At 42.1% G+C, this 26,285-nt stretch overlaps 1 protein-coding gene across 1 annotated transcript in view; it reads left to right on the top strand.

Annotated features, from left to right (window-relative positions):
- LOC144935832 (serine/threonine-protein kinase Sgk2-like) overlaps positions 1 to 24,606 on the top strand; it is a 35,169-nt gene extending 10,563 nt beyond the window's left edge. Inside the window, exons 3-17 of the mRNA XM_078862625.1 lie at positions 101 to 184; positions 1,786 to 1,858; positions 6,802 to 6,877; positions 8,219 to 8,303; positions 9,275 to 9,318; positions 9,663 to 9,720; positions 10,923 to 11,006; positions 11,794 to 11,925; positions 13,061 to 13,173; positions 16,614 to 16,650; positions 18,981 to 19,067; positions 19,872 to 19,967; positions 20,413 to 20,568; positions 21,031 to 21,120; positions 21,803 to 24,606. Coding sequence (XP_078718751.1) covers positions 101 to 184; positions 1,786 to 1,858; positions 6,802 to 6,877; positions 8,219 to 8,303; positions 9,275 to 9,318; positions 9,663 to 9,720; positions 10,923 to 11,006; positions 11,794 to 11,925; positions 13,061 to 13,173; positions 16,614 to 16,650; positions 18,981 to 19,067; positions 19,872 to 19,967; positions 20,413 to 20,568; positions 21,031 to 21,120; positions 21,803 to 21,982 — 1,395 coding nt within the window. The 3' untranslated portion in view covers positions 21,983 to 24,606. The remainder of the gene's footprint in view (positions 1 to 100; positions 185 to 1,785; positions 1,859 to 6,801; positions 6,878 to 8,218; positions 8,304 to 9,274; positions 9,319 to 9,662; positions 9,721 to 10,922; positions 11,007 to 11,793; positions 11,926 to 13,060; positions 13,174 to 16,613; positions 16,651 to 18,980; positions 19,068 to 19,871; positions 19,968 to 20,412; positions 20,569 to 21,030; positions 21,121 to 21,802) is intronic.
- The last annotated feature ends 1,679 nt before the right edge of the window (positions 24,607 to 26,285 follow it).

Here is a 26,285-nt window from a genome sequence, read left to right as displayed (position 1 = left end):
CACCCCAAAATTACCTTAAAAACGTTGGAATACCTTATGCCAGAAAAAGTGTGTTGACCAGTGTAATCATTTAACAACTTCTTGACTGGGTGTTTTTCAGGTCTATAAAGTGGTCGTGTCGAACGAGGGCAAGTCCTGGTTTGTGTTGGGTCGCTATGCCGAGTTTTACAAGCTGTACCAGAGCGTGAGTATTCGTAACCGTCCACACACTCACATGGGCACACAGCATACACAGACTCACGTGGAGCCAAAGCTGTTAGCAGGAACCTGTTAAAGCTATTATGGCACCCAAGGAGATGTTGTGTTTAAAAATACACATCATCCACTTCCTTTGCCTTCCCCAGGACTGATTTAAAACATACTAGATGGTTAACTTAATTTGGGCTAAGTCAACCTAGAAGAGGTGCAAGGCAGGTGCACATCATCTTTACCAATGGCGTCATGCTTCACATGCTTCACAGCAAGGAATTTGCCTGTTAGTGCAATAACATTATGCTAAATACTAATACATAACTTCCAATGCACGCACATATACCAGCTATTTTACACTAAGTGCTGGTGACATCACCACAGTGCTTGTACCAGGCTAGGTGCTCTTTGAAGCCATATGGATGAAGCATCGTACACTCACTGGCAGGAAGTCACGGCACAGGCCCAGGTGCTATGGGTTAACTGCTTGAAATTAATAAAAAAAAAGCACCACTGATACCAACTGCCATTCTCCATTAAGCATCGGTGACATTGCTACCTAAAAAAATACTTATAGGTTTGAATGGGGTCCTAGGTCAACTCCTACCCCCGTAGTGAGTCTTCTAACTTTCTTATTCAGCTGATTTGGCCCATGCCTTCAAATCACCCCTGCCCAAGTGCTAGGTTCATGACCCGCTCAGGCAATAAAGTCACCTAATAATATTACTGTCTTCAAGGGCAACTTTGGCCAACATCTAGGAGAGTAGGTTATATAAGGCATCTGACTCTTCAGCCTTGCCTGCATCCCTCCACAGATGTCCATCTTCTGTGGGGCCATAGAGAGCCACTGCCACCACTCTCACCTCCTGGTGATGAAAAAGAAAGCCCATAAAAGCCCAGGAGTCACAGCCACCCACACACCACTGGCAAGCTGAGAGTCTCCCTTCATTCATTATTTATTCAAATAAGAGCCACTCTTTGTTTTTCATGTTATCCTGCCCAAAATTGAGTTATTGGTCAACTCCTCATAGTGACAAGAGCCAAAACCAGTTTGGCTGAAACACCTCGATTCCACAGAGGTCCATGTGGTACTAGTCCAGGTCCCAACAGAGAAATGGAAGGCTCTCCTCCCCAGCGAACATTAAGACTTCCCATGTGGCGAGCTATAGCAATTATCTTTTGTTTCTTGAGGCTCCCCAGAGGGAGTTTTAGTCCTCTGCTGATGCCAAATGGGGTTTGGTCATTGGACGCCATTAATGCCCACTCCCTTGGGGCCTCCCAATTTATTTGAATTACCTATACATGGAGGGGTTTACCAGCCGCTCACTTGGGTTCAGAGCCCGCATGTGATACTGTCGTGGATCTGAATATAACGTGAGCGTAACCAGTTGGCTAACATCAGCCTTTCCCCAAATAGCATTGTTTACAATACACAACAGGGTTACCGTCTGGTGCCATGAGGAGTTGGGGGGGTTGTTTTGTCAGACAACAAGTACACATGCACTATTACACACACGCATGCATGGATGTATTCATCTTGGTTGACACATGCAGTTTCTTAGCTAACAGGTTCGTGGCTATTGAATGTGTGCACAGTTAAAGAACACATTCCCGGAGATGCACCTCAAGTTTCCACCAAGAAGAAATTTTGGCAGTCATTTTGATCCCGGTGAGATGATTTGGCTGCACGATTTTTTCGTGCAGACAAAGACACACACGCACGCCATATATGTATGAAGGTCATTATGTGCCCTAAGCAGGGATTATATTTTGGGTCTAGTATCACCCACCTTGTTATGAATCCCATCTGCCCATAGGCAACAGGCAGTTCTGCTTCCTGGGGTAATTGGACCGCGTTGGACACTGCGTTCATCATATATTTATAAACTGTGTGCATCTCACTTCATCTTCCATGGGGCAATATTGCTCTGCTCCTCCTTGTGCTTGGTGGGGACAGCTGCAGACACTGCAAGTATGGCCCATGGTTGTTTGTCACGTGCAAGGGGTAATTTGAAGGTGATGTTTTAAAAACTGAATGCAGTGTAGCAAGAGAGCACAACGAAGAATGATATTCCAACAACCTGCACAGTGATACCCACAAACAAGTCTTTTTTTTAAAGGTCATGCCAACACATTGTGAATCGTACACCGAACCTGCATTTCACATGACATAGGGTATTATTCACATTAACATAGTTCTTAACCCATGAGTCAAGGGCCTTGTCATTTATGCATTTACACACAAGCATGACTTGGTAATATTATGTTGTTGAAGCAGGTGGGAGCCAGTTAGGTTGTACCAACTGCAGTAGGGGGTATCCATCACATCGTTCCAGTATGGCTGGGTGGCTCTAAAAGTCAATGGTAATGACAATATCACAATAATAAGTGAAGTTAAAGATGCAGCCCTGGAATTACTTACTCACATCACTGTTGACGCATGGGCCTCCACTAAAGGGAACTCTATAAAGTCCTTAAAGAATGTGTTATTCCTACTTTTGCACGTTGGCCAGAGGTCTTTGGAATAGGTTGGAGAAGCCACACTCTACCCCACAACACGTGATCTGCCAATCAACATACTCTGTTGTTTACACCATTGGAACCTTATTTTCCAGTAAAAAAAAATATGATGATTGTTTTTTTTTACCCTTCTATCTGGCAACAAAACTGACACCTTTTTTTTACAAGGAGTCATGTTTGCATAGAGCACAATACCTGCAGTCATAATGCAAACAAAAAACATAACTCTGATAATGTGCACTGTCCTTGAAGTTGATTGGTCCACACCCGAGACAGCGTCATCTGGTCCAACCCATGTGAGACTAGGCTCTAAGGAAAGCTGTCTCGGGTGTGGACCAATCAACTTCAAGGACAGTGCACATTATCAGAGTTATGTTTTTTGTTTGCATTATGACTGCAGGTATTGTGGTCTATCCAAACATGACTCTTTGTAAAAAAAAGGTGTCAGTTTTGTTGCCAGATAGAAGGGTAAGAAAAACAATTATCATACTCTAGTGTATTCATTTATACTGCTAGGTTGACAGTGGCAGGGAAATTTAAGGAACGTGGCCCATTGCTTGAACTTATACACCGGGAAACCAAACCGATGACCTCTGGATACAAGTCCAGTATGCTAATCGTTCCATAAACACGGTATCCCTACATAGTACTTGGGTTTAAATGAAACTAATAGAAGCCTGAGATTAAACCAAGCTCTTGCGTGGAATGAGTTGGCCGTTGCAGGTCAATCGCTAATGACCCATATGAAAAACAATGTCATTAAAAATAATTCTTCACTTAAGTCGTATCATTCCAACACTGAAGGATTTATTTGTGAAATTGCTACGCAGTTATTCAGCAGAACTGTACAAAGAAAGGCCCTCACTCTTCACAGTTAAAGAAAATGCAGCCTACATATAGAACATTAAAGGATATCACAAGGTTTTTGATGTATTTTTAGCTCTGAGGTTCCACGATAAATTATGTGGCTCTTCTGTTTAAAGCAATAACCCAGATTTATTTTTTAATCATGGTTGCTGAACAAAGGCCAAAGTGTCTATCCCACCAAGTGGCCAGCTGCAATGAAAGATAAAAATATATAAATAAAAAATACTTCACTATATGTTCAGATGCTTCTAGCACAATTTAGATCCAAATTATATTTTTTTATGCTAAAATTTAGTTTAACAAAAAAATTGACGATTAAATGTAAGCTATTTAAAACAAATATATTTCTGATCTAGAGCATTTGATAATTGAGGGAGATTAGTAAAATTACTTCAAAATGTACATACGTTGAACTTATTTCGTACAGTACATAGCCAGCCGTGATAATGGGAGGGGGTAGTTGTCATAAACATGTCCAGGAGGAAATTGTATGAAGACAAAAATGAATAAAGGAATGCATGAGAGGAATGTGCTTCAAAATAAAACAAGGCATCTGTGTTTAACGACAATCACCACCACGCCCGTGCCACCCAGCACAGGTCTACTAAAGGAGATGTGCTGCACGAAAAGTCATACAATTGTAGGGTTTCGTCCTGCAAGTTGTGTCCATTATATATAAAAAAAAAACTGGCATGGCCTTTTTAAGTAACATTTAAAGGTTGATGTTCTTATTCTTTTCAAAAGCAGCTTACTTTTGCGTGACACCTGATTTCTTATTTTTCCGATTGGTAGTGTTGGATTGCGTTCAAGCAAATTATTTCATGTTGCTCTTAGGCAATGATTCCTAGTGGATACTTAGCCACATTTAGTTCAACGATCAAACGTAAACGGATCAAACATCCTGAGTAAACCAATATACCAAGACATCTTGTGCAACCAAGTGGCTTCATAATTTCGTCTATATTTAATATGTTTAAGAAGTTTTTGAGCTGAACATATAGGATAGAACTACCACCATCCTTTCTCTGTCATTGCTAAAACATGGCCGTCAAGAATGAACCAACTAAACGACGATCGTGCACTAAATTGAGAGCAGTTGCCACAGTGCTTGTTGGTATGTATGACAATTCCAAATATGTATCGATATACGGCTACAATTTGTAAGTGCTCTGAACAGTTAATATGGTGTATCTAACTGTGTTCCTCGAATTCAAAGAATCCATCTCCATACTTTTTGCCCATTTGCAGCCTTTCTTATATTTTCTTTTTCAATGTCCATGTTTCTAATCCTTACGTCATAGCAGGCAATGTACATGGATTAATATCTAATTCTTTGATTGCACTTTGGTATGTTGTTTGTAATAATCAAATTCACTTTTCCAAGACCACTGCAACCTCCTGTCGCCCACCTTTTTATTATATCATGTTTGCTGTGTTGCGTGGAGGAGGGTTTATGACACACATTTTACTTTCGTGATCTGACCCCAAAAAAATATCTTCTGAATCATGTTGATCTTAGTCACATTCTATGACTGTCCTAGCTCTACAGATATTTTCAACTGTTTGTAAAATTTGCTGTTCATGGCATTGGATATTTATGAAGCAATTTAATTATTTCCCGTAGTTCATCGCCATTGGTTGTTAAAGTTACAATCTCATCAGCAAATCTTGTTCATATTGTGAATGTTTTCTCCATTTATGCTTATGCCTTTATTTCTCCAATCCATTGTTTTCCCTTGGAAAACATATTTTAATGTTGCTGTAACTAACGTTGTACCTTTAACTGTCTCTGTGACTGCGAAAACCTTTGAATGAATCAAATTGGCTTGGGCAGGACGCATTCTTAGAAGGGTGCCGGCTGGTGGTCGTGGCGGACGACAGAGCATGCCCTAGAATACAACGACCGTGAAGATGGAGAGATGAGATCTACTTGTGTGCAGAATCTAGCTACATTGTTGCATTGTCATATCACGAGGGATCGTGTCAGCAGTGGATAGGCCATGGCTGATGATGGTGATCATGATGAGGCTCCATGGCAAAACAATTATTATCGTGCGACTCGAACTTAATTTGACAGTAAACAATACACACAATGGTTTTTAATGATTTTAAGCTAATTTAATTCCGACATAAATTAGCATGCGTATGATATAAAAAAAGAAATCGTGAAAACAAGAAACTGTACCCTTTGGTTCTTTCGGTAAAGTCACGTAGAAAAATAATAACAGATCACGACGTTTCGATCGCCACACAAGCAATCGTCCTCAGGTGGGATAGAATCTATCCCAGGTGGGATAGGTGGGATAGAATCCCACCTGAGGACGATTGCTTGTGTGGCGATCGAAACGTCGTGATCTATTATTATTTTTCTACGTGACTTTACCGAAAGAACCAAAGAGTGATTCCTGCAGTCACGAAAGCTTCAAATCAACAAGAAACTGCATCTATGATAATTGTTTTTTTACCCTTTTATCTGGCAACAAAACTGACACCTTTTTTTACAAGGAGTCATGTTTGCATTGACCACAATACCTGCAGTCGGACGGGTGTATATTGCAGTAAATCTGAAATATTCAATAGAAAAATTGTTCAGCTCATGATTATTAATGCGGGGTGGGGGTCCAATGTGGAGTGACGTCACCAGCTAATGGTTATTGGGGAGGGGTGCGGCATGTGGAGTGCGCGACCTTGTGCGTTTGTGTAAATTTCCACGCGGGCATAAATATTAATGAAGGGGGGGGGCCTCATTTTTCAGTGGCATCACGCACGGATGTAGCACTGTGCTGCGTAGATGTATTTTTTACCGTCACTTTCTGAAGCGACTTTGCGCAATAAATTATTGAATTCAATTCGACCTTCCCCTGCGTTCGTGTTAAAATCCACCCATTCATGAATATTAATGAGGGGGGCATCATGTTGTGTGACGTCACGTGCGGGACGGACAGACATTTCTGGGTAATTATAGGAGGTAATAAGGTGGCCTGGTGGCTCAGGGGATGGAGGGCAGAGCCAGTACCCCTGAGATCCTGCATTGCCACCCATAAATAAACGACGTTATGAAGTGTAGTTAGTTTATAGTTTCAACCATTGACTTCATCATCACATGACAAACAAAATTGTACAGTATTCAGGGCATTATACTTAGGGGGCAGTTATGGTGCTCAAAGTCGACCAGTGGGAGGATATGTGTGTGATTATGTATGCGTGTTCTTTTTTTTACTTCAGCTTTTCTTAAACACCGGAAAACTGGTTTAAATGACTTCACGCAAAAAGTGGTGTCAAACCCCGGCATGTGCCAAACGTAAGTAGAATGCGTGTGTGTTTTAACAGGCAATTTGTATGTTTTTTTGGTTATATAATCTCACGTCTTGAGTTTACGTCTCATTACTGGACATGCAATTTTATCACAAGATGCATTATATCTGATAGTTGAACCTCAACGTAGTATCATTACGCGTTTGTAGTTCTTGGACCTAGTGAACACGGTGCAGGAGAGGAGATCAAAAACTAAAATTGATTCTGCGTCTTATGCCGTGAAGGCGATAGCACAATCAGGCTAAAATTGTGATAGCAGATTTAAAGAAAGAAAAAAACACTTTAAATGCCTCACTATTTCATATAAATAAAGAGGTCTGTTTATACAGCACATTATCCACGCGTTGGGACTTAGGTGACGTTAAAGATTGTTGTGTCAACTGAATTTGACACGCAGCCCCAAGGAATGTTGGCGAGGGCCACGTACCCACACCCGTATCAGCCAAATCCACATGCGTGCATGCACAGAGGCTACTCGGTTCAATAATTATTTTATAAGTCACCGGAGCTATTAAAAAGCATTGCTAAACATAAGTTCCGATTATTGCATTGATTGCCCAGTGTGGTTTGCTTATTATGAGTAGAGTAGAATATTCACTACAGTGTATATGCAGGACATATTACACATGTGTGGGTGGTGGGCGGACTGGTGCTGCAATGGTTAGCACACGAGAATGAACCTTGCGACCTGAATTAAATCCGTAACCACGGGGATAACATCAATGGGATACTGATTTCCTGGGCCACCTCTAAGCCAACTCAGCTTGAAACGAGTGCCTGGTGTGGTACATGAAGATACGCGCAGTGGAGACAGAGGTGGAACGGAGTGGTTCTGGCCACACCACCCGTTGAAGCGTCGTGTCAGCCTTAATACAGGGTGTTTAAAAAAGATGGACCCAATTTCAAGTAGTCCTAACAGTCTATAAGTCTAAATTGGGAATTTGTATATTGTGTGGGTGTGTGGTATATATATACGTGGGGTTAATCTTACACTGTCTAATAATATAATGTAAAAAAAATTCCAGCCCTTTGTCAATCCACCGCTGCATGTCGTTTCGGTTATGGGGGCTTTTTGACCATACTTCACCACGCTGGTCAGTGCGTGTTGATAAAGAGGGGGGGCAGGCAGGGTCCACAACAAGTTCAGATGTCACTCTCCACTGATGTTAGGTGTGACCAGGACTTTAACTCAGATTACTGAGTTCATCACTGCGTGAATCACTACACCGATGCTTGTTACATAATGTTATGTGATATGTTATATATATTTATGATGATGAGCAGGATTGGAAGAGTTTATGTGTGTGTGCTTGATTGTGTCGTGCAGTCCAGACGTACGGAAATTCCTCCAACTTGATAACCCCCGGAACCAGACACAGGAGCCGATGGCTGATGAAGACCACATAAACATGGTATTGATTTATTACGTTCCACAATCGAAATGCGACACTTATATGCGGTAGGATTACTCTCATCCACAGCCCTATTACCCTCGACTTCTATTATCTTGACCATCCCTTTTCCCAGCATTCATTTCAGGAAAATATTAACCGCAAATTCTGAATTGAATAATTTCACAAATACATTCGTGGATAATATGATTCTCAAAGTTTTAACTCCCACGTCACTGTAGATAAGAGGAGTTCTCCTGAAGCAGTGTAAATAAACTTGGATTTGATGTTTCACACAAACAATGCCGAAACCGGAGGCAAATCCAGTGGTTCTGTCAAATCCTGTACGTTGATAATAATCTAAAATAAGCGGTTTATATTCTTATATTAAAATCGACTAGAATTTTACAAAAATTACGGCTTCGAAAGCAGTAAGACAGCAGATTGTAGCAAGGAAACACACTTCTGAATGTACGTGTTTCCTAGTATTCCGTGGCTGGTAGATACAGTATATGAATTGTTGGCGTGCCTATAAAGAAAGCAGACAAGAGGGATTGTTTGGACAAAGAAGCAGAGGCAGATGAAATAACACCTCAACTGCACATAGGACCCGATCACTCAAACTTATCTGGGTTTCTTGTGCCATGGGTTTGGACACCAGCGCACCCCTTTGCTTGGAACACTTTCCAATACGGTGAAATATTTGCTAAGGAGCGATCGTTTTTACCCATATGCCTCTGCCAAAGCCCAGGTTGTCCTTGCAACCGGCGGCGCTGTCGATTTCCCACCTATCATTACAATTGCACACGGTGTAACTCACTTCATCAACCCTGACAAGATGAGACTTATGATGATGATGATGACACTGATAATGAGATTAATTTGACACAGATGTGGGTTTGAATGAATTACTTTGCAATCACCACACTAGTGCTCTGTTATGTAAGAACTGTATATTGTTCTTAAAGCTACATATATATTTATTTTCACAGAATGATGCAGACCACATAAACTTGGGGCCCTCTGCAAATCTACAGTAAGTGCACAAACAGCCGTATTATGCTTGGCTTAGCAAATACTCGGTGACATAACGGCAGCTGGTAGTGAGTGGTTTTTATCCATTATTCTGAGACACTTTTCTCAGAGTTAAAAGTCAATACCAACCACAAGCCAATATTGTCACGGTCTGTTTCTAAAGTGCTCCATCAGTTGTGAAGTTGTAATTGTATACACTGTGACATCATCTGCAAGAGTAAGCCATTATATGCTAACATGTCCCATGCTTTGTAGAACGTATAAGTAGATGTCTCCACCAAGGTTTCAGCTATTTGGCTGGTGACAGAATCATGCAGACGTCTTCCTTGTTTTTTCTCACCACAGGGCAAAGCCGTCGGACTTTGATTTTCTAACCATCCTTGGAAAGGGCAGTTTTGGAAAGGTACATCCCATAATGTAAACGATAATCTGCTTACAATCCATTAGTGTCTTTGGTATTCTATGGATTTATTAATATTGCTCAGTTGTGTATTCAACTTTAATGTTTTCTAACTCAGGTTGAAAGCATTGATGAGCTCTGTCTGCAGCAGGTCATGCTAACTATTGTAGAGGTCATCCAATGCAAATTGCATTTTGGTATAAAGTTGTGCTCCCAGTACGACTTAGCCTGTTGAAAACTGGCCAAATTGATCAAAAAGATGCCCAAAACTTGCCGATAAAAAATGAGCGCTAAATGGATAAGGCCCCCCGGGGCAAAGTCCATGGCATCATACACCATGCTCATGCATAACGTCGTCATGACATTGTGCGACTCGGACGGTAACGTTATTATCGCAAATTAAACACCTTCGAGGACAAACGCACGTTGGAAAGCGGTACAGAATCCATTCATGTGCATTGTTTTCCTGTGTATTACTTTTCACGTGTGCTGCAATCGCGTGTAATTTGATAATCACTCCAGGACACCTGTAAACATTTGTATTTGATAGGTATTTTTTTAGTATCTAAATAGATATATACATGGACAATTGTGGTGTGTGTGCATTTGGAACAGTGCCCACCAACAGGACACAGGGCAGTCACATCATATGAGATGCCACGGCTTGTAGCTCATTGTGCTGCTGCTGATGAAAAACTTGCACACACACACACAGTCCCCCTGCTTAACCTCCTTCCGTTCCTCTATTAAAACCTCACCTCTTCTCTTTTGCCCATTCCCTTCCTCTTCCCTCCCATCGCCCCTCCACTCCTTCCCGTACCTCCCCCACCCCTTCGTGATCCCTAAGTACCCTCTATCGCGGTCACTCATTACTCAATCTTTGCATGCCCCTGTCATCATAAGCATTCTTCTGTTACCGTTTATTTTTTAAACGATATCAAGCGCCTTGAGTTTAGGCGCTCTATACATGTAAAATAAGATGGGAAATATGGGCTGCATACTGAAATAATGACGCACACACACACACTTATACATACCAACACATCAAGATTCAAGTGTGTTTGTGTAACCAGGTGAGAACTAAAGAGACCAGGATGACTCATTTGCAAGAGTGAACTGGGTGACCAAAATTATGAAAGCAAAAACCAATAAACGAAACACAGCAACGAAATAGATGAATACATTGCAATGTATGTCGTTCACAGGTTCTGCTTGCAAAACACAAGAGCGATGGGATATTCTATGCTGTAAAAGTGATGAAAAAGTCAATAATACTGCAAAAGAAGGAGGTAATACTTTAAATTATTTTGATGAGCTCTCGCACACATGCTCAAAACTAAGTGCAAATCCCATTGCATCGTACAAAACAAAATGTCCTATTGAATCTTTTTTAAAAGCCACAATTTCGGCTCTTTTGTGCGGGTGGCCATCGTAAGGTTATATTCCGAACAGGCACAACAATAGTGATGTCATCATGCAAAAGTACGCTGGGATTCCTGTTTGGTTTTCAATTGAAGACGTATTTTTACGTGTGGTAATATAAATGTGGAACACTGAAATTGCACCGCTCACACCACTGCTGCCGGAAGAGTGTCCACTCGAGGGAGGTTTAGAAAAGTTGCCATTCTAATTACTGCACCGGGAAAGAGACAGGGCGACCTCTGGATTGCACATCCAGTTTGTGACAATTTCATGATGGCTGCATTCCATTTGCGTAAGTATTATAAGTAAATTGACCTTCTTTAAACGTGTGTGTGCGTGTGCGCATGATAGTGAGGAGCGTTAGTGTCGCGGTAAGCACGAATTTGGTGACCCGAGTACGATTGTCGCTCACGGCCAACACCAGTGACAAATATCTGAACCGGTACTAGGCCTCCCCTAGGTCTACTCAGCCTCAAATGAGTACCTGTGCGATGTGTAAATGTTGGTTGTGGTGCTGGCCACCCACCCCATCGTGTGCCGTGCCGGTCTTCATAGACACTCGCTAACAGCACTTGCACCAACAGTCTGTTAATGCTATATGGGGGAGCTTTGCCTTTGCATGATTGTGTCCTGCTGCTATACTGCTGCTACTAGGAGAAGCACATCATGGCAGAGAGAAATGTCCTGGTGAAGAATGTGCGTCATCCTTTCCTGGTGGGCCTGCACTACTCGTTCCAGTCGGCAGACAAATTGTACTTTGTCATGGATTATGTCAACGGTGGTGAGGTGGGTACGAGGCATGTAGTGGTCCATCAACTCTTCAATTAAAATCAATTCTAAAAACTCCTGATAATCTAACCAAAATAGTACGTATATGAATCGATGGCAATGTTTATGATTTCCGTGGATTATGTACAACTGTCATGTTTATTGGACAGGTGGCTCAGTTCTCATCGAGTGAGTGGCTTGCAATCGGAAGGTTGAGAGTTCATATCCTCGCTTGATTCAGCCCATCGTCCCTCCAGGGTTGATAAAATAAACACCACTTTGTCAGGAATGAGCAGTGGCCGTCGAATGGATGGACTCGGCCATGTCACATCAACTGGAATTTCCACCACTGGCTAAGAGCTGTGTACAGCATATTAACACTTTCTCAATGCTCATTTGAGCAGGAAATCACTTTGCCATTTTCTTTGTTATGATTAGACTGATGGAACAAATTTAACAGAAGAAACAGGATATACATGTTCATCATGATCCAGAATCGAATCACAATTCGTCTGCAGTTTCAGCCTTTCAATCTCACTGCAATGTCTCTTTTTTCACTTTACAAAATCATTACTGCGGTATTTATGTATCCGCTGCACAATGAACCCAGTTTGGTTCCTGGCTATGGGGAGTGATACCTGAACCGGACCTCAATCTCCCCTTAACCAACCAACATTGACCAGCGTGGTAAAGTATGGTCAAACAACCCTCATGGCTGACATGGTGAAGGGAGACATTCATCCAACACTGGATTAACAAAGGATTGTAAATATTTTTTTATATTATTGTTGTTGATCAGTATACTTCATATACTGAACTTGAAATAAAATGTCACAGAAAGTGATACAGGCTTTTGTTCTTGTTTATGCAGTTAATTTGCTTTACCAGCTTGTGACTTAACTCACTGCATTACCAGCATCCCATGTTTAACTTGTGGTGGCTGACGAAACATTGATGTGGGCCTCTTAAATATCAATTGCCACTGAAATGAATACCTGCAATGGCATGTAAACTCGACCAGTGTGGAGACAAAAGCAACTGGGTGTTTTGTCTTTTTCAGACGCAATTGATGCTCACTAACAGCCTGGAGTCTGTCGAGGCTGAACAGATGATCTTTCACCTTGTGTGTGTTTGTGTGTGTGTGTGCTGGCAGCTGTTTTTCCACTTACAGAGACAGGGAAGTTTTCCAGAATCTCGTGCACAGTTTTACGCTGCCGAGATTGGCAGCGCAATTGGATATCTCCACTCCCTGAACATTGTGTACAGGTAACCACGTAACACATCTTCACCCAGTCCATAATCACATCAACCCCTATCATCGTTGTCGTCGTCGTCATCATAACGTCATTATCACCACCATCGTTATCAGTTTGAGGTGACTGTGTGGGTCATGGAGCCCCAACGCTGTTCCTCCATCAAACAACCAAAGTTTGTTGCTGCTGGGAAACTGGTTTTGATTACTTGAGACATCAAAAATCAAGTCATCTTGTGGACCCAGCTTCTTATGTGCAGGGCATAGGTGCACCTCTGCAATTTCTTTCCTACGTCATTGCTAGTGGAAAGAGCCCCATCTCGAGGGTATTTTGGTCTACTCTTCCACGCTGGCCGGGCACGTTGCAGGAGATGGGGATATCCACACATTGCCCGCGACATGCGGCCTGCCAACTGACTAACTTGTGGTGAACCCGTTTAGTCTGCTGGGTGGACAGAGCTCCGAGGGGGGAGTTTAAGAAACTCGCACGATTGTTTCGAATGTTGTGCTAGGACACCGAATATAGCCGTTGACTACTGGAATACAAAGTTTAGTGCGCTTACCATGACACAAAGCGTCTCGGTTTTCTAGTACAGTAATATCTCCATATGCGTACATTCGATAAATGAAGTTTCGGTGAAACAAACTTTTAATTAATTACGATTATTTTACACATAAAACGAAAACTAAAGTTAAATAATAAATGTACTGACATGGGTAAAACATAGATTTATAGATCGACAGTACTAAATAAGAATTAAATTATAATAATATGGATTGAGTACACAGATTTTTTTTAATGTAATTTGTATTTAACTTTAATACTTTATTGTATACAATATATTACTTTCAATATAAACAATATGAATGCGAAATTATGAAGTATGTATTGTATGAAATGGTAAGTTATGAAGTATTTATAGTATAAAATGGTAAGTTATGAAGGCTGGGAACGCATCCTCCATAGTGCTAAATGTTATAAGTTACTCAAAATACGAAGTTTGAATTAACGAATGAAGCTCCAGGAACACATCCACTTCTTATACCGAGGTATTACTGTATCATTCAAAAATTCCAGAAATACCAATCAACAAAGCCCGTCATAGCCACAAGGTGGCACTGCCTGTGGTCTGTGAGGATTAAACAGTGCTTTGCTCTTTGTCTTTTTACAAACACACGCGAATCATTCATCGCTGGGATGTATTTAACTGAGTACACAAATTAAATTAATCTAAATGCAATTTTTTCATAGGTATATACATAATTTCTTTCATTTATTTGGCGACCAGGCTGAGGCTGTCATACTCCCTACACAGCGCAAATCACCTGTTCTGTCTCTGGCATTTGCTTGGGGCTTCAATCCAGGACCCACCTCCTGCTGCTCGTAAAGAACAGGGTCGAACAGCCCCCTTAAACGTTTACTGCCACGAGTGCTAATCTCGGCAATCGCGTAACCCCGGCTCCCTGGGGCAGGTTTTTATGCTGATAGCTAAGATCACATACATAGCCTCTGCCAGTTTTTTTTTCACATGGAATGCTGGCCAAACCTGTCCTGATTGGAAGCAGTCCAGGAACAAGTAACAGACATCGTCGTGGGGTTTTATTTTTTTGCGCTAAAAATTTCTGCCCGCATGCTTTGCATGTGGCATGTAGTTAGCCGCGTCGTGCGTGCGTGAGCACACGGGGGGGGGTGGGGCTCGTTTTACACCAAGCGTGGCTTTCAGAGTTGAATGCAGTGCAAGTCTGTGCCGCATTCAAACTCTGAAAGCAACGCTTTGCGAGCAATGAGCCCACGTGATCAGGGGCTCACGTAACCTACGATGTTCCATTTTTAACAAATTATAATGATTTAGTGATACTGCGTTGGCAGTGTGTTGCACAAGTACAAATACCAAGAACAAAAACACATTTGTCAAAAACACTGCCTTAAAAGGAAAACTTACGTAACATAGGCACCGGGCCTTCTTCACAGCATTTGTGAATCAAAAATATGTCGTTTAACTTGTTTATATAATCAGGTGAGAGTCTATTGAGCTCCACTATTCGAAAAACGTGATGTTTGGTGACAATTACTGTGAATCATAATTTAGTATAAAATGCAATTGGTGTAACAAGCCATCGATTAATATGAATGATTAAACTCGTAATATGTGCTGCGATGCACGTGTGTGGGAATTGACGTGGCCGCCACTTTCATCATGTCAAAAACATTGTTCCTTTGATCACAATCCTGAATTGTGACAGTTTGTGAAATCGCTGGGCAGTGTTAATCATTATTACCCTTGCACAGCCACTGTCATCATTCACAAACATTTCTTATAACTGGCCCGTGCAACAACGATAATAAAATAAAAAGTAGCTTGAATTTTCCCCACAGTAGTTATGCGGTTAGCATGTGTGTTGTCGATAATAACAGTGTTTAAGTACTATCAGCCCGTAGCGGCAGGTGATTTAATAATTTTGGGCGTGTTTTATTGATTACAACATAACTTTTTCAGTTACTGCAAGAAATGGGTGTGTAAGATTATACCACTCCCTTGCGATTTGGTGTAATTGTGGTGATTCAGGATCACGCTTCGATCCAAGAATATTATTTTGCCAATTGTAATACGTTCAGTGCCTGTAGCGGCTACAGAGTTTACATTAACCAAATTAGAAACAACATTTCTATGTTTTAAATACAAATTTAGAACCATTTGTCAATCCACTGCTGGATGAGGGCCTCTTCACACCCTGACATTTGGGTTTTGACCGTGCTTCACCACACTAGCCAGAGTGGGTTGGTGAAGGGGGGATGCTGACAATCAGTTCAGATATCACTTGCCACTGATGTTAGCAATGGCACAGATTAAAAGTGAGGTAATGAGTTTCAACTCTGAATGTCTAATTATCAGCCATGATCCATCTACTGCTAGAAGAAGCTTCCACCATCTCTCATGGTCTTGCGATTGCCATGCAACAAGTCCATCTAGTTCTTGCATATACGATTTGATTCATCACTCCGTTTCTGCAGTGGACTTCCTTTTGGGCTTGTTCCCTCCTTTAGCTGACATTCTGACATCTACGAACCAAAAACGATCGGCTCTTCCCTGCACAATGCAATACGTAGATTTGTATGGAGAGTGCAAGAACTAATGTGAATCGATGCATAGCTACTTGCCTTATCATGAGTAGCTTAATTTGAAGCTTTCGTGACTGCAGGAATCCATACTCTTTGGTTATTTCGGTAAAATAAAAATAAAATAAAATTTTAATTGATTTTATACCTACGTGACTTTACCGAAAGAACCAAAGAGTATGAGTAGCTTAGTTTGATGCCATATCTATTTCGCTGGGTTCCCTGGACAGCATGTGATGGACACTGTCGTGTGAAGGAAGTCAAGTCCGTATGTTTACGTTGTTAGACTTTGACTTTTTTACAATACATTACAATTGTCTGATTTTGTTTTGTAAGGGACTTGAAGCCAGAAAATATCCTCTTGGACTTCCAGGTAAATGGAATTCTCTGCACCATACGTAGCCAACCATGCTGTGATGTTGAATTGTTTTTGCACCATATGTAGCTAACCGCACTAATGGGAGGTGCTATTATTTATATGATCACCATTTTGCCACATTGCATTTGCCTAAACAAGTGAACGCCAGTAAATGAATTACATACATGCTTTGTATGACTGTGTGTAACCCACCAATAGGAGTTAATGTAACTAGAATTTCGGCAGCCTATGTATGGCCTATGCCCAACGAAATTCTAACTGCGTTCTGCGCTTTGTCAGCTGTGACAATGCGTTTACATTTAGTTATCCCTTCTTCCGCTATCTTGAGATATTAATCTTCCCATAATGTCCCGGGGTTTGTTTTTGTTTTACCTCAGAGGTGGTGACCCTGTTTTGTATTACACTTATCATTAATTCGTCAATCAATTCAAATAGATTGTTCACGCAAGCTATATGCATCGAATGTTGGGTGTAAAAATGCATTTTTATATTGATTCGTGCAGCTTTAGCTATTGGAGGGAAAAAGGCTCTACAAACAAGACGCAATGTAAACCAAAGAATAAAAACTTGACTAAATATATTATTCATTCGAATCATAACTTTGAATAAATTTAATTAAAATCTTATAAAAGGATGCATATAAGAGTATAACATTATAATTGTGACATATTTTCCATGCAGTTTATTTATTGTATAATCTGTTTCATGGGGCCTTTTTGCCAGTTTCAAAGTATGAAAAATAATTATTCTTTGGGTATTTCGGTAAAGCCACGTAGATAGAAAAAATAAGAAGAGGTTTTACGCTTTTTGGCAATTAAACAGGTGTTAAGATGTTCAAATATCAAATAGACACCTTTTGCATGGAATCAAGTCTTTGAAACGTATTGTTTGAAAGGGTAAAACCTGTTATTATTTTTTTATTAAAGTGTTCTATTGTACGCTGCTACTTTAATGCATTTTATGCTGCATACTGCGTTTTTCTTTTTTCTAAATTAATTTAAGTTTTCTGCTATGGGCATGATGTCAGGAGATGACCACTCCATTTGGAAATCTCACAGAGAGGATAACCTCGTGTGACAGGAAACGGTCCAAGAAAAAAAGGATTTTCGCAGACTTCCCAAAAATAACCTTAATTTGGCCTTTTAGTCTTTACACAGTAGGGGGCACATTTCCCCATGTGTTCTGGCACATGAAAGCGCTGGAATTTAGCCAAATCAAGTGGGAAAAACCCGAACTCAATTTGGTTGGGTTTTTCCTGTCCATCCATTGTGACTGGGGGCCGTGAGACACTCGACCGCGACGGTTTGGGGACGCGGTTTAATCACGGGCAGCTTCCCAGATTCAAAACCCGAATCTCAGTCGTGCCAGCTCAGCGCTCTGGCCTCTGAGCTACCCGGTTACCTCCACAATTTAAACTCATTTGGTTTCTCACAAAAATGTGAGCCAGGCATGATGGTGCCATGGGTGGAAAAAACCCGATTTTTCCAGCGGCAGGCATCGGGTTTTTTCTTTAATACAATTAAACCCGATTTCGGGGAATTAAAACCTGGTTTAATGAATACGAAAGTCTGATAGGCTTAGGCTGCTTCCTCGTCGGTGCTGCTATCGTACTCGGGGCCGTCGGGCACGGGGTAGTCGTAGAATGCGGCGGGCAGGTTGGTCTTGATGAACATGAGCTTCTCCACAATCGTGGGCGCCAGTGAGTTCCTTAGCTTGGAATGGATGAAGCCCATCGTTGAGAAGTTGGCGAAGTACGGTTCTGCAATTAGAACCAATTAAACCGGATTTCTCTCAATCTCAGATGATCGGGTTTAATATAAAAAGAAAATTAAACCCGATTGTAAAAAACCCGACTGTGCCACCCTTGGATGGTGCACTTTTAAGAGGCGAGCATTGGTAGCTCACACAAGTTTGTGAAACTACGAAACCCATTGACTGGGCTTATGTGGCCAGAAGATGGCAGTACTGCACGTAGATTGGACCCTTATGTTGTGGACCTTCGAGTGTTATTCCCGCAGATGTTTATCATTTGTTATCCTTTCGTATATTCTCCAGACATTCCAGTGTTCTCCCATTAGCCAAACGCTATTTAGCCAATCGTTCCGATGTATGAACCACCTGAAAAATTGTCCTAAGACTCAGTGATGCATTTCTGGACAAGGGAAGGTGGGTCATTATTATAAGTAGTATACTTTTTAATTGGTCTGAGGATACCTCTCTGGACCAAAATGCTACAGCAGTGAGGCGTGTTCAATGAAGATGTAAATGGCAATGCGTAATGGAATATTTCACCGCGTGATGTCGGTTTGTTTGTTGTCACACAGGGCCACATCGTGCTCACCGACTTTGGGCTGTGCAAGGAAGGCATCGACCCAAACAGCACCACCTGCACCTTCTGTGGGACCCCAGAGGTGTGGTGTCCAGCATTTTGTTGGGTTTTACAAGATGAATGTGTCCGTTCTGATTTTGTGGGCGTGATTCACCCATCCTGTATTTTACGGGACTCGTTTGCCCATTTTATACCTAAACCCCATTTTTGCATTTCACAGGAGTGTGCCCTTCCGCCCATCCTGTTTTTATAAGTGCTGCTATTTAATGTAATGCATGGCCTTATCATTAGCAAATCAAGTAAAACGTTTGCATAAACTGTACCTGCAGCATGAAGACAAAGATCTCGTTGTTATTTTATAGACTTGTAAAGAGGAAGTGCTGTTACTGAGCACCTATTTTACATCTATGGAAAATTCATTAAAAAATAACAATTTACAGCCCTTTGTCAATCCACTGGGGGATGAAGGCCTCCATATTCTCTTTCGTTTATGGTTATGGGGATTTGTTTGACTATGTTTCACCATGATGGTGTGCGTTGCTGGAGAGGGTGGGTACCCAGCTTCTGGCACCACTAGCCACTGATGCCTGCTGTGGCCAGGAATCGAACTCAGGTTGTTGGCTTTCATAGCAGTGCGCCAACCTGTGCACCAATGCCAAGGTAAATTCACGGCCATGGCTAACATCAGTAGTGGGCGAGACCTGAACTGGGACTGTGACTCCCATTCACCAATTCTCATGAACCAGAGCGGTGAAATACGGTGAAGCAACTGCCATGACTGGCGAGGCCTTCACCCACCAGTCTATTGACAAAAGGGTGCAAATAGTAATTCAGTCGCTTACTCTTTGCGTCGGACTTTGCACGTGTTTCGCGTTTTGTGCACCAGTATTTGGCACCCGAGGTTCTGAAGAAGCACCCGTACGACCGGACGGTGGACTGGTGGTGTCTGGGCTGCGTGCTTTACGAGATGCTCTATGGGCTGGTGAGGGTCTCTCGCAGACGACACGCGCACGAGACCACCACCACTACTACACCTCCGATTGGCACAGTTGGATGGATACGTACGGTGTGAAAGAAGTTAAACATACACACATACCACCACCGTTACCATCCACCATGTTACACTACAGCTTGCGCGCTCATGCACCCAGCATGGGAACAACTGTCGAGTTCAGAAATACTGACACAGGAATCATAACCGTGATAGCAAAGGTGGAAAAGAGCGATATAGCTCAGTGGGCCTTACCTGGTAAAATACAAAAATTGTTAATTTTGTGAGTGATAATTGCAGTAATCATAACGCTCGTGCATACGTTATGCAAGAGGGCCTTGCCTCTGTTGACTTCAAGGTGACGTCGATGGTTCGTGGTGTGTTTCCGTGCGTGCGTGCGTGCGTGCGTGCGTGCGTGTGCGCATGCGTGCCGCAGCCTCCGTTCTACAGCAAGAACCTGAAGCAGATGTACGAATCGATCCTGCACCAGCCGCTGCAGCTGAGGCCCTGCACCACAAACGCGGCGATCTCCGTGCTGGAGGGGCTCCTGCACAAGGACCCACACCAGCGGCTGGGGGCCACCAGCGACATCGTACGGACACTGCGCCACTGCAATAGGCCTTTTCACGTCATTCGCTTGGGCGTGTTCCACCAAATGGACCTCGGTTCATCCCATGGCTACCTCACGGGACGCAGCACAAAGATGTTTATGCCAGTGAATTTCATAAACATGTTGGGGAGGAGGGGAAAGATGGTGCGGTGGTTATAGCACTGTGGTATGAACCCAGACGTGGCTAACACCAGTGGTGGGTGATATCTGAACTGGAGAGAGATATATGGAAACAGAAAAGAAATAAATAAACACTGCCAATTTGTGATAATCGTGAAACCAATGTACATTTGCCGTATTGCTTTACAGGAGCAAATACCTGTGGAATTTAGGTCAAGCTCATGTGCCTAAATACTCAATATAATGGGTTTTTAATGAATACTGTGCAGCGTAACGTGCTGAGCTGGACACAGTGAATCTATCATACCCTTCTTTTTGTCGCAGCTGGAAATTAAGAACCACGTGTTCTTCTCCACGATCAACTGGAATGACCTGGATGCAAAGAGAATCCCTTCTCCATATAATCCTGGCGTGGTGAGTTAATACAGACAATACCACGGAGATATAAAATGTGCATATTGCAAGACCAGCCAGAGTGTGGTCCAAATATCCCTTCACAAACTAAAAGAACTTGCTCAGGTTGGCTTCCATTTTACTGCCAATTTTCCCTTTGTACCTCTGCCCAATGGCAGGTCTTTTGGCTGCCCCCATCTGTATCGAGTGTGTCTTCTGCACTAAAGACATAGAAAGCCTACAAGTAAATAACCACAATTCTGAATAATATTGCTAATTGTGATGAGAATCATTTTCGAACTTTTGTTACGTGTTATAACATTGGCATAACATGTCCCACTCTTGCACATGACAACTTAACAGGGTCTTTGACCTTCCTTCCTGAACCAAACTGGTGAGTTTGCTTAGGGCAGACTCAGCCCTTCCCCCAACTGAGCTCAGTGAAAAGAGTACCACTCTGTGGGAAATGGACAGTCATTGTCCTTTGAAAAATACGTGTAATGTCGCCCCACTGAATAAGAGCCACTCATGGAGACGAGCAATGTCGAATGAAAGTAGCGAGGCCTTTTAACTTGACTATGTGTCGTTGAATATGTAAGCAGAAAGCAACGGGCAGCAGTGACAATTCACGTGGCCACTATGTGGGTGACTGTGCTCACCACTACGCCACCACCCAACCATGTGTGTGCTTTTGTCTCTTCAGAGTGGACCCTGTGACCTGCACAACTTTGACCCGGCCTTCACAGCGGAGCCGCTGTCCATGTCGATGGCACAGTCGAGCGACACGAGCTCCGTCTGTGCCAATGTGGACGAGGCTGCGGACGCCTTTGTGGGATTCACATACATGCCTGGCCTTGAGGACCAGTACCTGCCAGATGTGTAGGCACAGAGAACTGAGTCGGTGTCTTAATCCTTGTTATTGCAGTAGTGATAAACATCATCGACAAGATCAATGTCAGGGCTTAATTTCGAATGGAATGTTTTCTGGTATCCCAAACTCCCAACCACCCCACCCAGGTACCTCGCCACCTCCCCCTGCTTCCCCATGACGGCGAGGGGAGAGGGCGCTTTGTGATCAATATCCTTAAGGTCATATCCACCGTCACCCTCTTCAATATAATCTTCTAACGCATCAAATCAACATCACTTTCAAACAATAATAATATTATTGGGGAAACTAAGCGATATGTCTCGGACCGTGTTCGTGAACATAAGGCAGATCTGAAACACGGTAGGACCATTGTTTTAATGTGGTGGGCTCACACGAAATTAATTTCTCTAATACGAAGGTACTTTGCAAGCCCACTGGCTATCAACAAAGATTTGTTCATGAAGCCATCCATATATAAAGACACAAACACAATTTCAACTGAGAAGAGGGGTACAAACTGAGAAATCATTGGAAGGACGTTATTAACCAGTTTAAGTCATAACTGGCTGTGATGTTTCCATCCTACCTTCAAATGTTAGTAGTTATTTTCGGCTCTCTGGTTTTACATTAACAGGTTAAATGTCTCACACTAACACAGCCACCATCGCTCATGTCCTCGATGTGGCGGTGGCTCTGCCACCTGACATTGACATGCTAATCTCTCACAATACAATGGCCACCTCCGCGCCTTCGTCGTTATGGATGTAGCTCTCCGATCTTACATTTACATGCAAATTTCTCACTTTAACATCACTAGCCCCACCCACTTCACTTATGACCCTTGGGCTACACCCATTTCAAACCTTTAAAAGAGCCTGCCTCAGCAGCTTTCCCACTCTTTTTTCTCCTGATGACGATTGCTTGTGTTGCGATCGAAACATCAATATAGGTGACTTTACCGAAAGACCCAAGAATAATAATATTAGGTTTATCAGAATTAGTGCTAACATCATGAATTGCTTAAATTGATCAATTGTAGAACATTTCTTTATACAAAATGTTTGTATACTGGGCCACCAGACTGTCAGAAACTCCCCACAGGGTGTGCCCTGTATGATGCGGTGAGCATCAACGATAATGTCATCAATTCCCGTCGACCTCTATCCGGTGCGCTTAACAGACCTTTTGAGGCACGTGTGCGAACTTATTTATTCATGCAATTGGCACACAAATTGTATGCCCATTTCTAATTCTACTCGTTGAAGTTACGATAAATCAACCAATAGTTGCAAGACTAACCGTTACCATCTCCAATGTCATAATAATCAGCAGTCACCTACAATATTGTTATCATCAAAATACATTTCCTTAAACTTTTTATATTACTACAGCTTATTACTACCCTTACGTTCGGCTCTTAATGGAGATAATTAAAGGAATCTACTGAACTCGTTATGCTGCCACGGTGCTAATTGCACATTGGACTTGAAATCCAGAGATCGCTGGTTCGATTCAATCACCTGGCACGACAGTTGAAACAATGCAAGTTTCTTCAATTCCCCCCCCCACACCACCACGCCTCTGGGTACAGCACAGTCGATTGTCAGATTATATGTGGTGGCGTAAAATGTGGGTACTTCCACCTCTTCCAAGACGGCTGATCAGCATGGAAGAGTAGGCCGCTACTACTTTCTATAGGGAGACTCTCTCGAGGAGACTTTCAAGTGGAGGCCCTTCCACCATAAGTGGTCTGAGCAAGCAATTGCAGGGCTGCACCTTTACCTTATACGATTTATAAACATCATTATATGAACCTTATGGCGGGACTCCGGGGTCCCGAATAAACAGATGTCAAAATCGTAATTTATTTTTGGCGACTCCGTTCCACCGCGCACATAAACGCTGCGACCCGCCTGGCGCGGATCATTCTGTTGTCGTGTCGTCCAAGCGCAGCAGCGAGGACGAATGCGCAGAAGAAACAAAACTTTTAAACTTTGATTAGCACATCGTGTAGAGCTCGTCGAGAGGAATTGATCGCCGTGTCGTTCGCCTTCAACAGACATAAAATGTCGTCGCAACGCAGTTTATGCGAGAGCCGGGGGCTTATAGGACCCCGGAGTCCCGCCATAAGGTTCATATAATGATCATGAATACATTCAAATGTTGGAGCTCCTGCTTGTGATACTCTGCTGCTGTGTGCAATATTTACTCTGTAACATTCTTTGCCGCATCTTCTCTTTGCATATTCCACCACGTTGTGCGTTCAATCGACTAGCTGACATTCCGTTTAACACTTCTTCCAGCAGCTGCGTCCTTTTATTTCTGATGCATGAATTCACAAATGTGGTATATACTCAGTCGAAACCACACACTTTTGTGTGTATATATATATTTAACGCTAATTATGGATATATTTTTTTTCAGCTTCTAGAAGTGGAAGAAGTAAACAAGAACAATTTAAGTGTGTACTGTTTCCCTTTTATGGTTAGAATTTCAAGATATCAGTTATTCGTTTAATAATCGTCTGCAAACATTATATTAACTAACATGTAAAATTGGAGTCATATAACATTGTTTTCTTCGGTCCATTACTTTGTTATCATAAGACTTGTTTTACCGATGGCAAATACTTGAATCAGTAATGCCGAGCACATGTGATTGTTGATAGTTATTCAATTGTGAAATGCATTTTCTATATTAGGCTCGGCTTTTTGTAGAATACACATTCCATCCTGCTTTGCTCATGAACTCTACTTTGTGAACAAATGATACTTGCGCCAATGTGTGCCTTTCAGAACCATTCTGTGTGCTCTAAGGAGAGGCTACGTGCAGTGTTTGATTTAAATCGTATAGTTGCAGTACTAAGATTATCGCAATAATATACATTGTACCAAAGACACATTGTTACACTCCAATAATATGAACTATCATTATGACACTAATGGAGTTGAGTGGGGAAACAGTGGTGAGCACTTCGCTATACAGTGTGCTTCAAAAGAATGTTAACACTTCTGAGAATTTGCAAGAACACCACAATAAATGTGCCTCCGGTCTCTGGAGACCACCTGGAGAAGATTCCAGACATGTGTTGACAATGATGTCGAACAAGTGGAGACTTACTTTTTGAAGCTATTAACATGACATTTGTTATCATGTTACAGTGTATTCGTTCTTTTCCCATTAAAAACGTTAGCCTCATCTCAGCGTTAACATGTTTTTGAAGCAGCCTGTATATCCAGCGTCCTGAGTTTTAGTCTCAGCCACACCTAATGTCAGTGGTGAGTGATATCTAAACCGGTCTTGTCCTCCACCTCCATCCCTGGAAACCCGCATTGACCAGTGTGGTCAAGCCCGCTCCAACAGATCATGTGACCTACACAGCACAGAGAAGCCCTACACTCAGCAGTGCACTGTTATGGATGGCGATGATGATAATTATCATAATTACTATTATGCTACGACTACCATTCCAGTTGCAGGTGTGTTGAACTAATTTCGCATCGTACAACCAACCGGGCGGGGGAAGAACAAACTAAACACAAAAAAACTGCTCTCAAGAAATGAGTTTTAAATCTAGATTTCAAAGGGCATAGCTCCAGTGGTTTCCTAATATCTGAAGGAAGAACTTTCCAGACGGCCGAAGACGCGCATCATGAAAGTGTGCAATGCGGTGACGGGCTTTTTTCGATGGTTAGCCAAAAGTCGCTGCGAGGATGACCGGAGTTCAGATTTAGCATGTTTAATACAAAAATACGATTAGAAAAATAGTAGAAAATACAATTGGCGTATATATTTGAAACGTTATATTAAAAACCATAATGTAAAAAAAAAATTAAATCCAACAAGAGCACGCAACGCAACAAGCCATTGCACATCGTTACAATTGCATATGATTAAAATAATGTTGCATTCCCGTCAATGTGTGGACCTCGCGGAAGAGACCTGTGTAGGTCCGTGAGGTGGTGGTTAATGTGATGAACAAAAATGTGCTCGTCCTTACTAAAAACAGAGGCACACACTCACATAGGGACACGGATACTTGCAGCAGGCAGCAATAACCTTGCTCTCAGAGAGAACAATGAAGCAGTGCTCTGTATACTCACCTGAACCCATCTGTAGCAATGTGCAATAGCAATTATGATTGATATTTTCTCAATGAGAATCTTATGAAACGTAAGGTTTGATGAACTCGCAACCATTAAATAAAAATTAGAGGTACGTATTATTGAAAAGAATAAATTATTGTGATCATGGCAATTGGTTGTGTAGTAACTTTAAGATGTATAAATGTGTTGTCTCAGTTGATATTATCCAC

The sequence above is a fragment of the Lampetra fluviatilis genome, chromosome 14, assembly GCF_964198595.1.
Source record: "Lampetra fluviatilis chromosome 14, kcLamFluv1.1, whole genome shotgun sequence".
NCBI lineage: Eukaryota > Metazoa > Chordata > Hyperoartia > Petromyzontiformes > Petromyzontidae > Lampetra > Lampetra fluviatilis.
The sequence above is the reverse complement of the archived record's forward strand: the minus strand, read 5'-3'. Positions and strand labels throughout refer to the sequence as shown.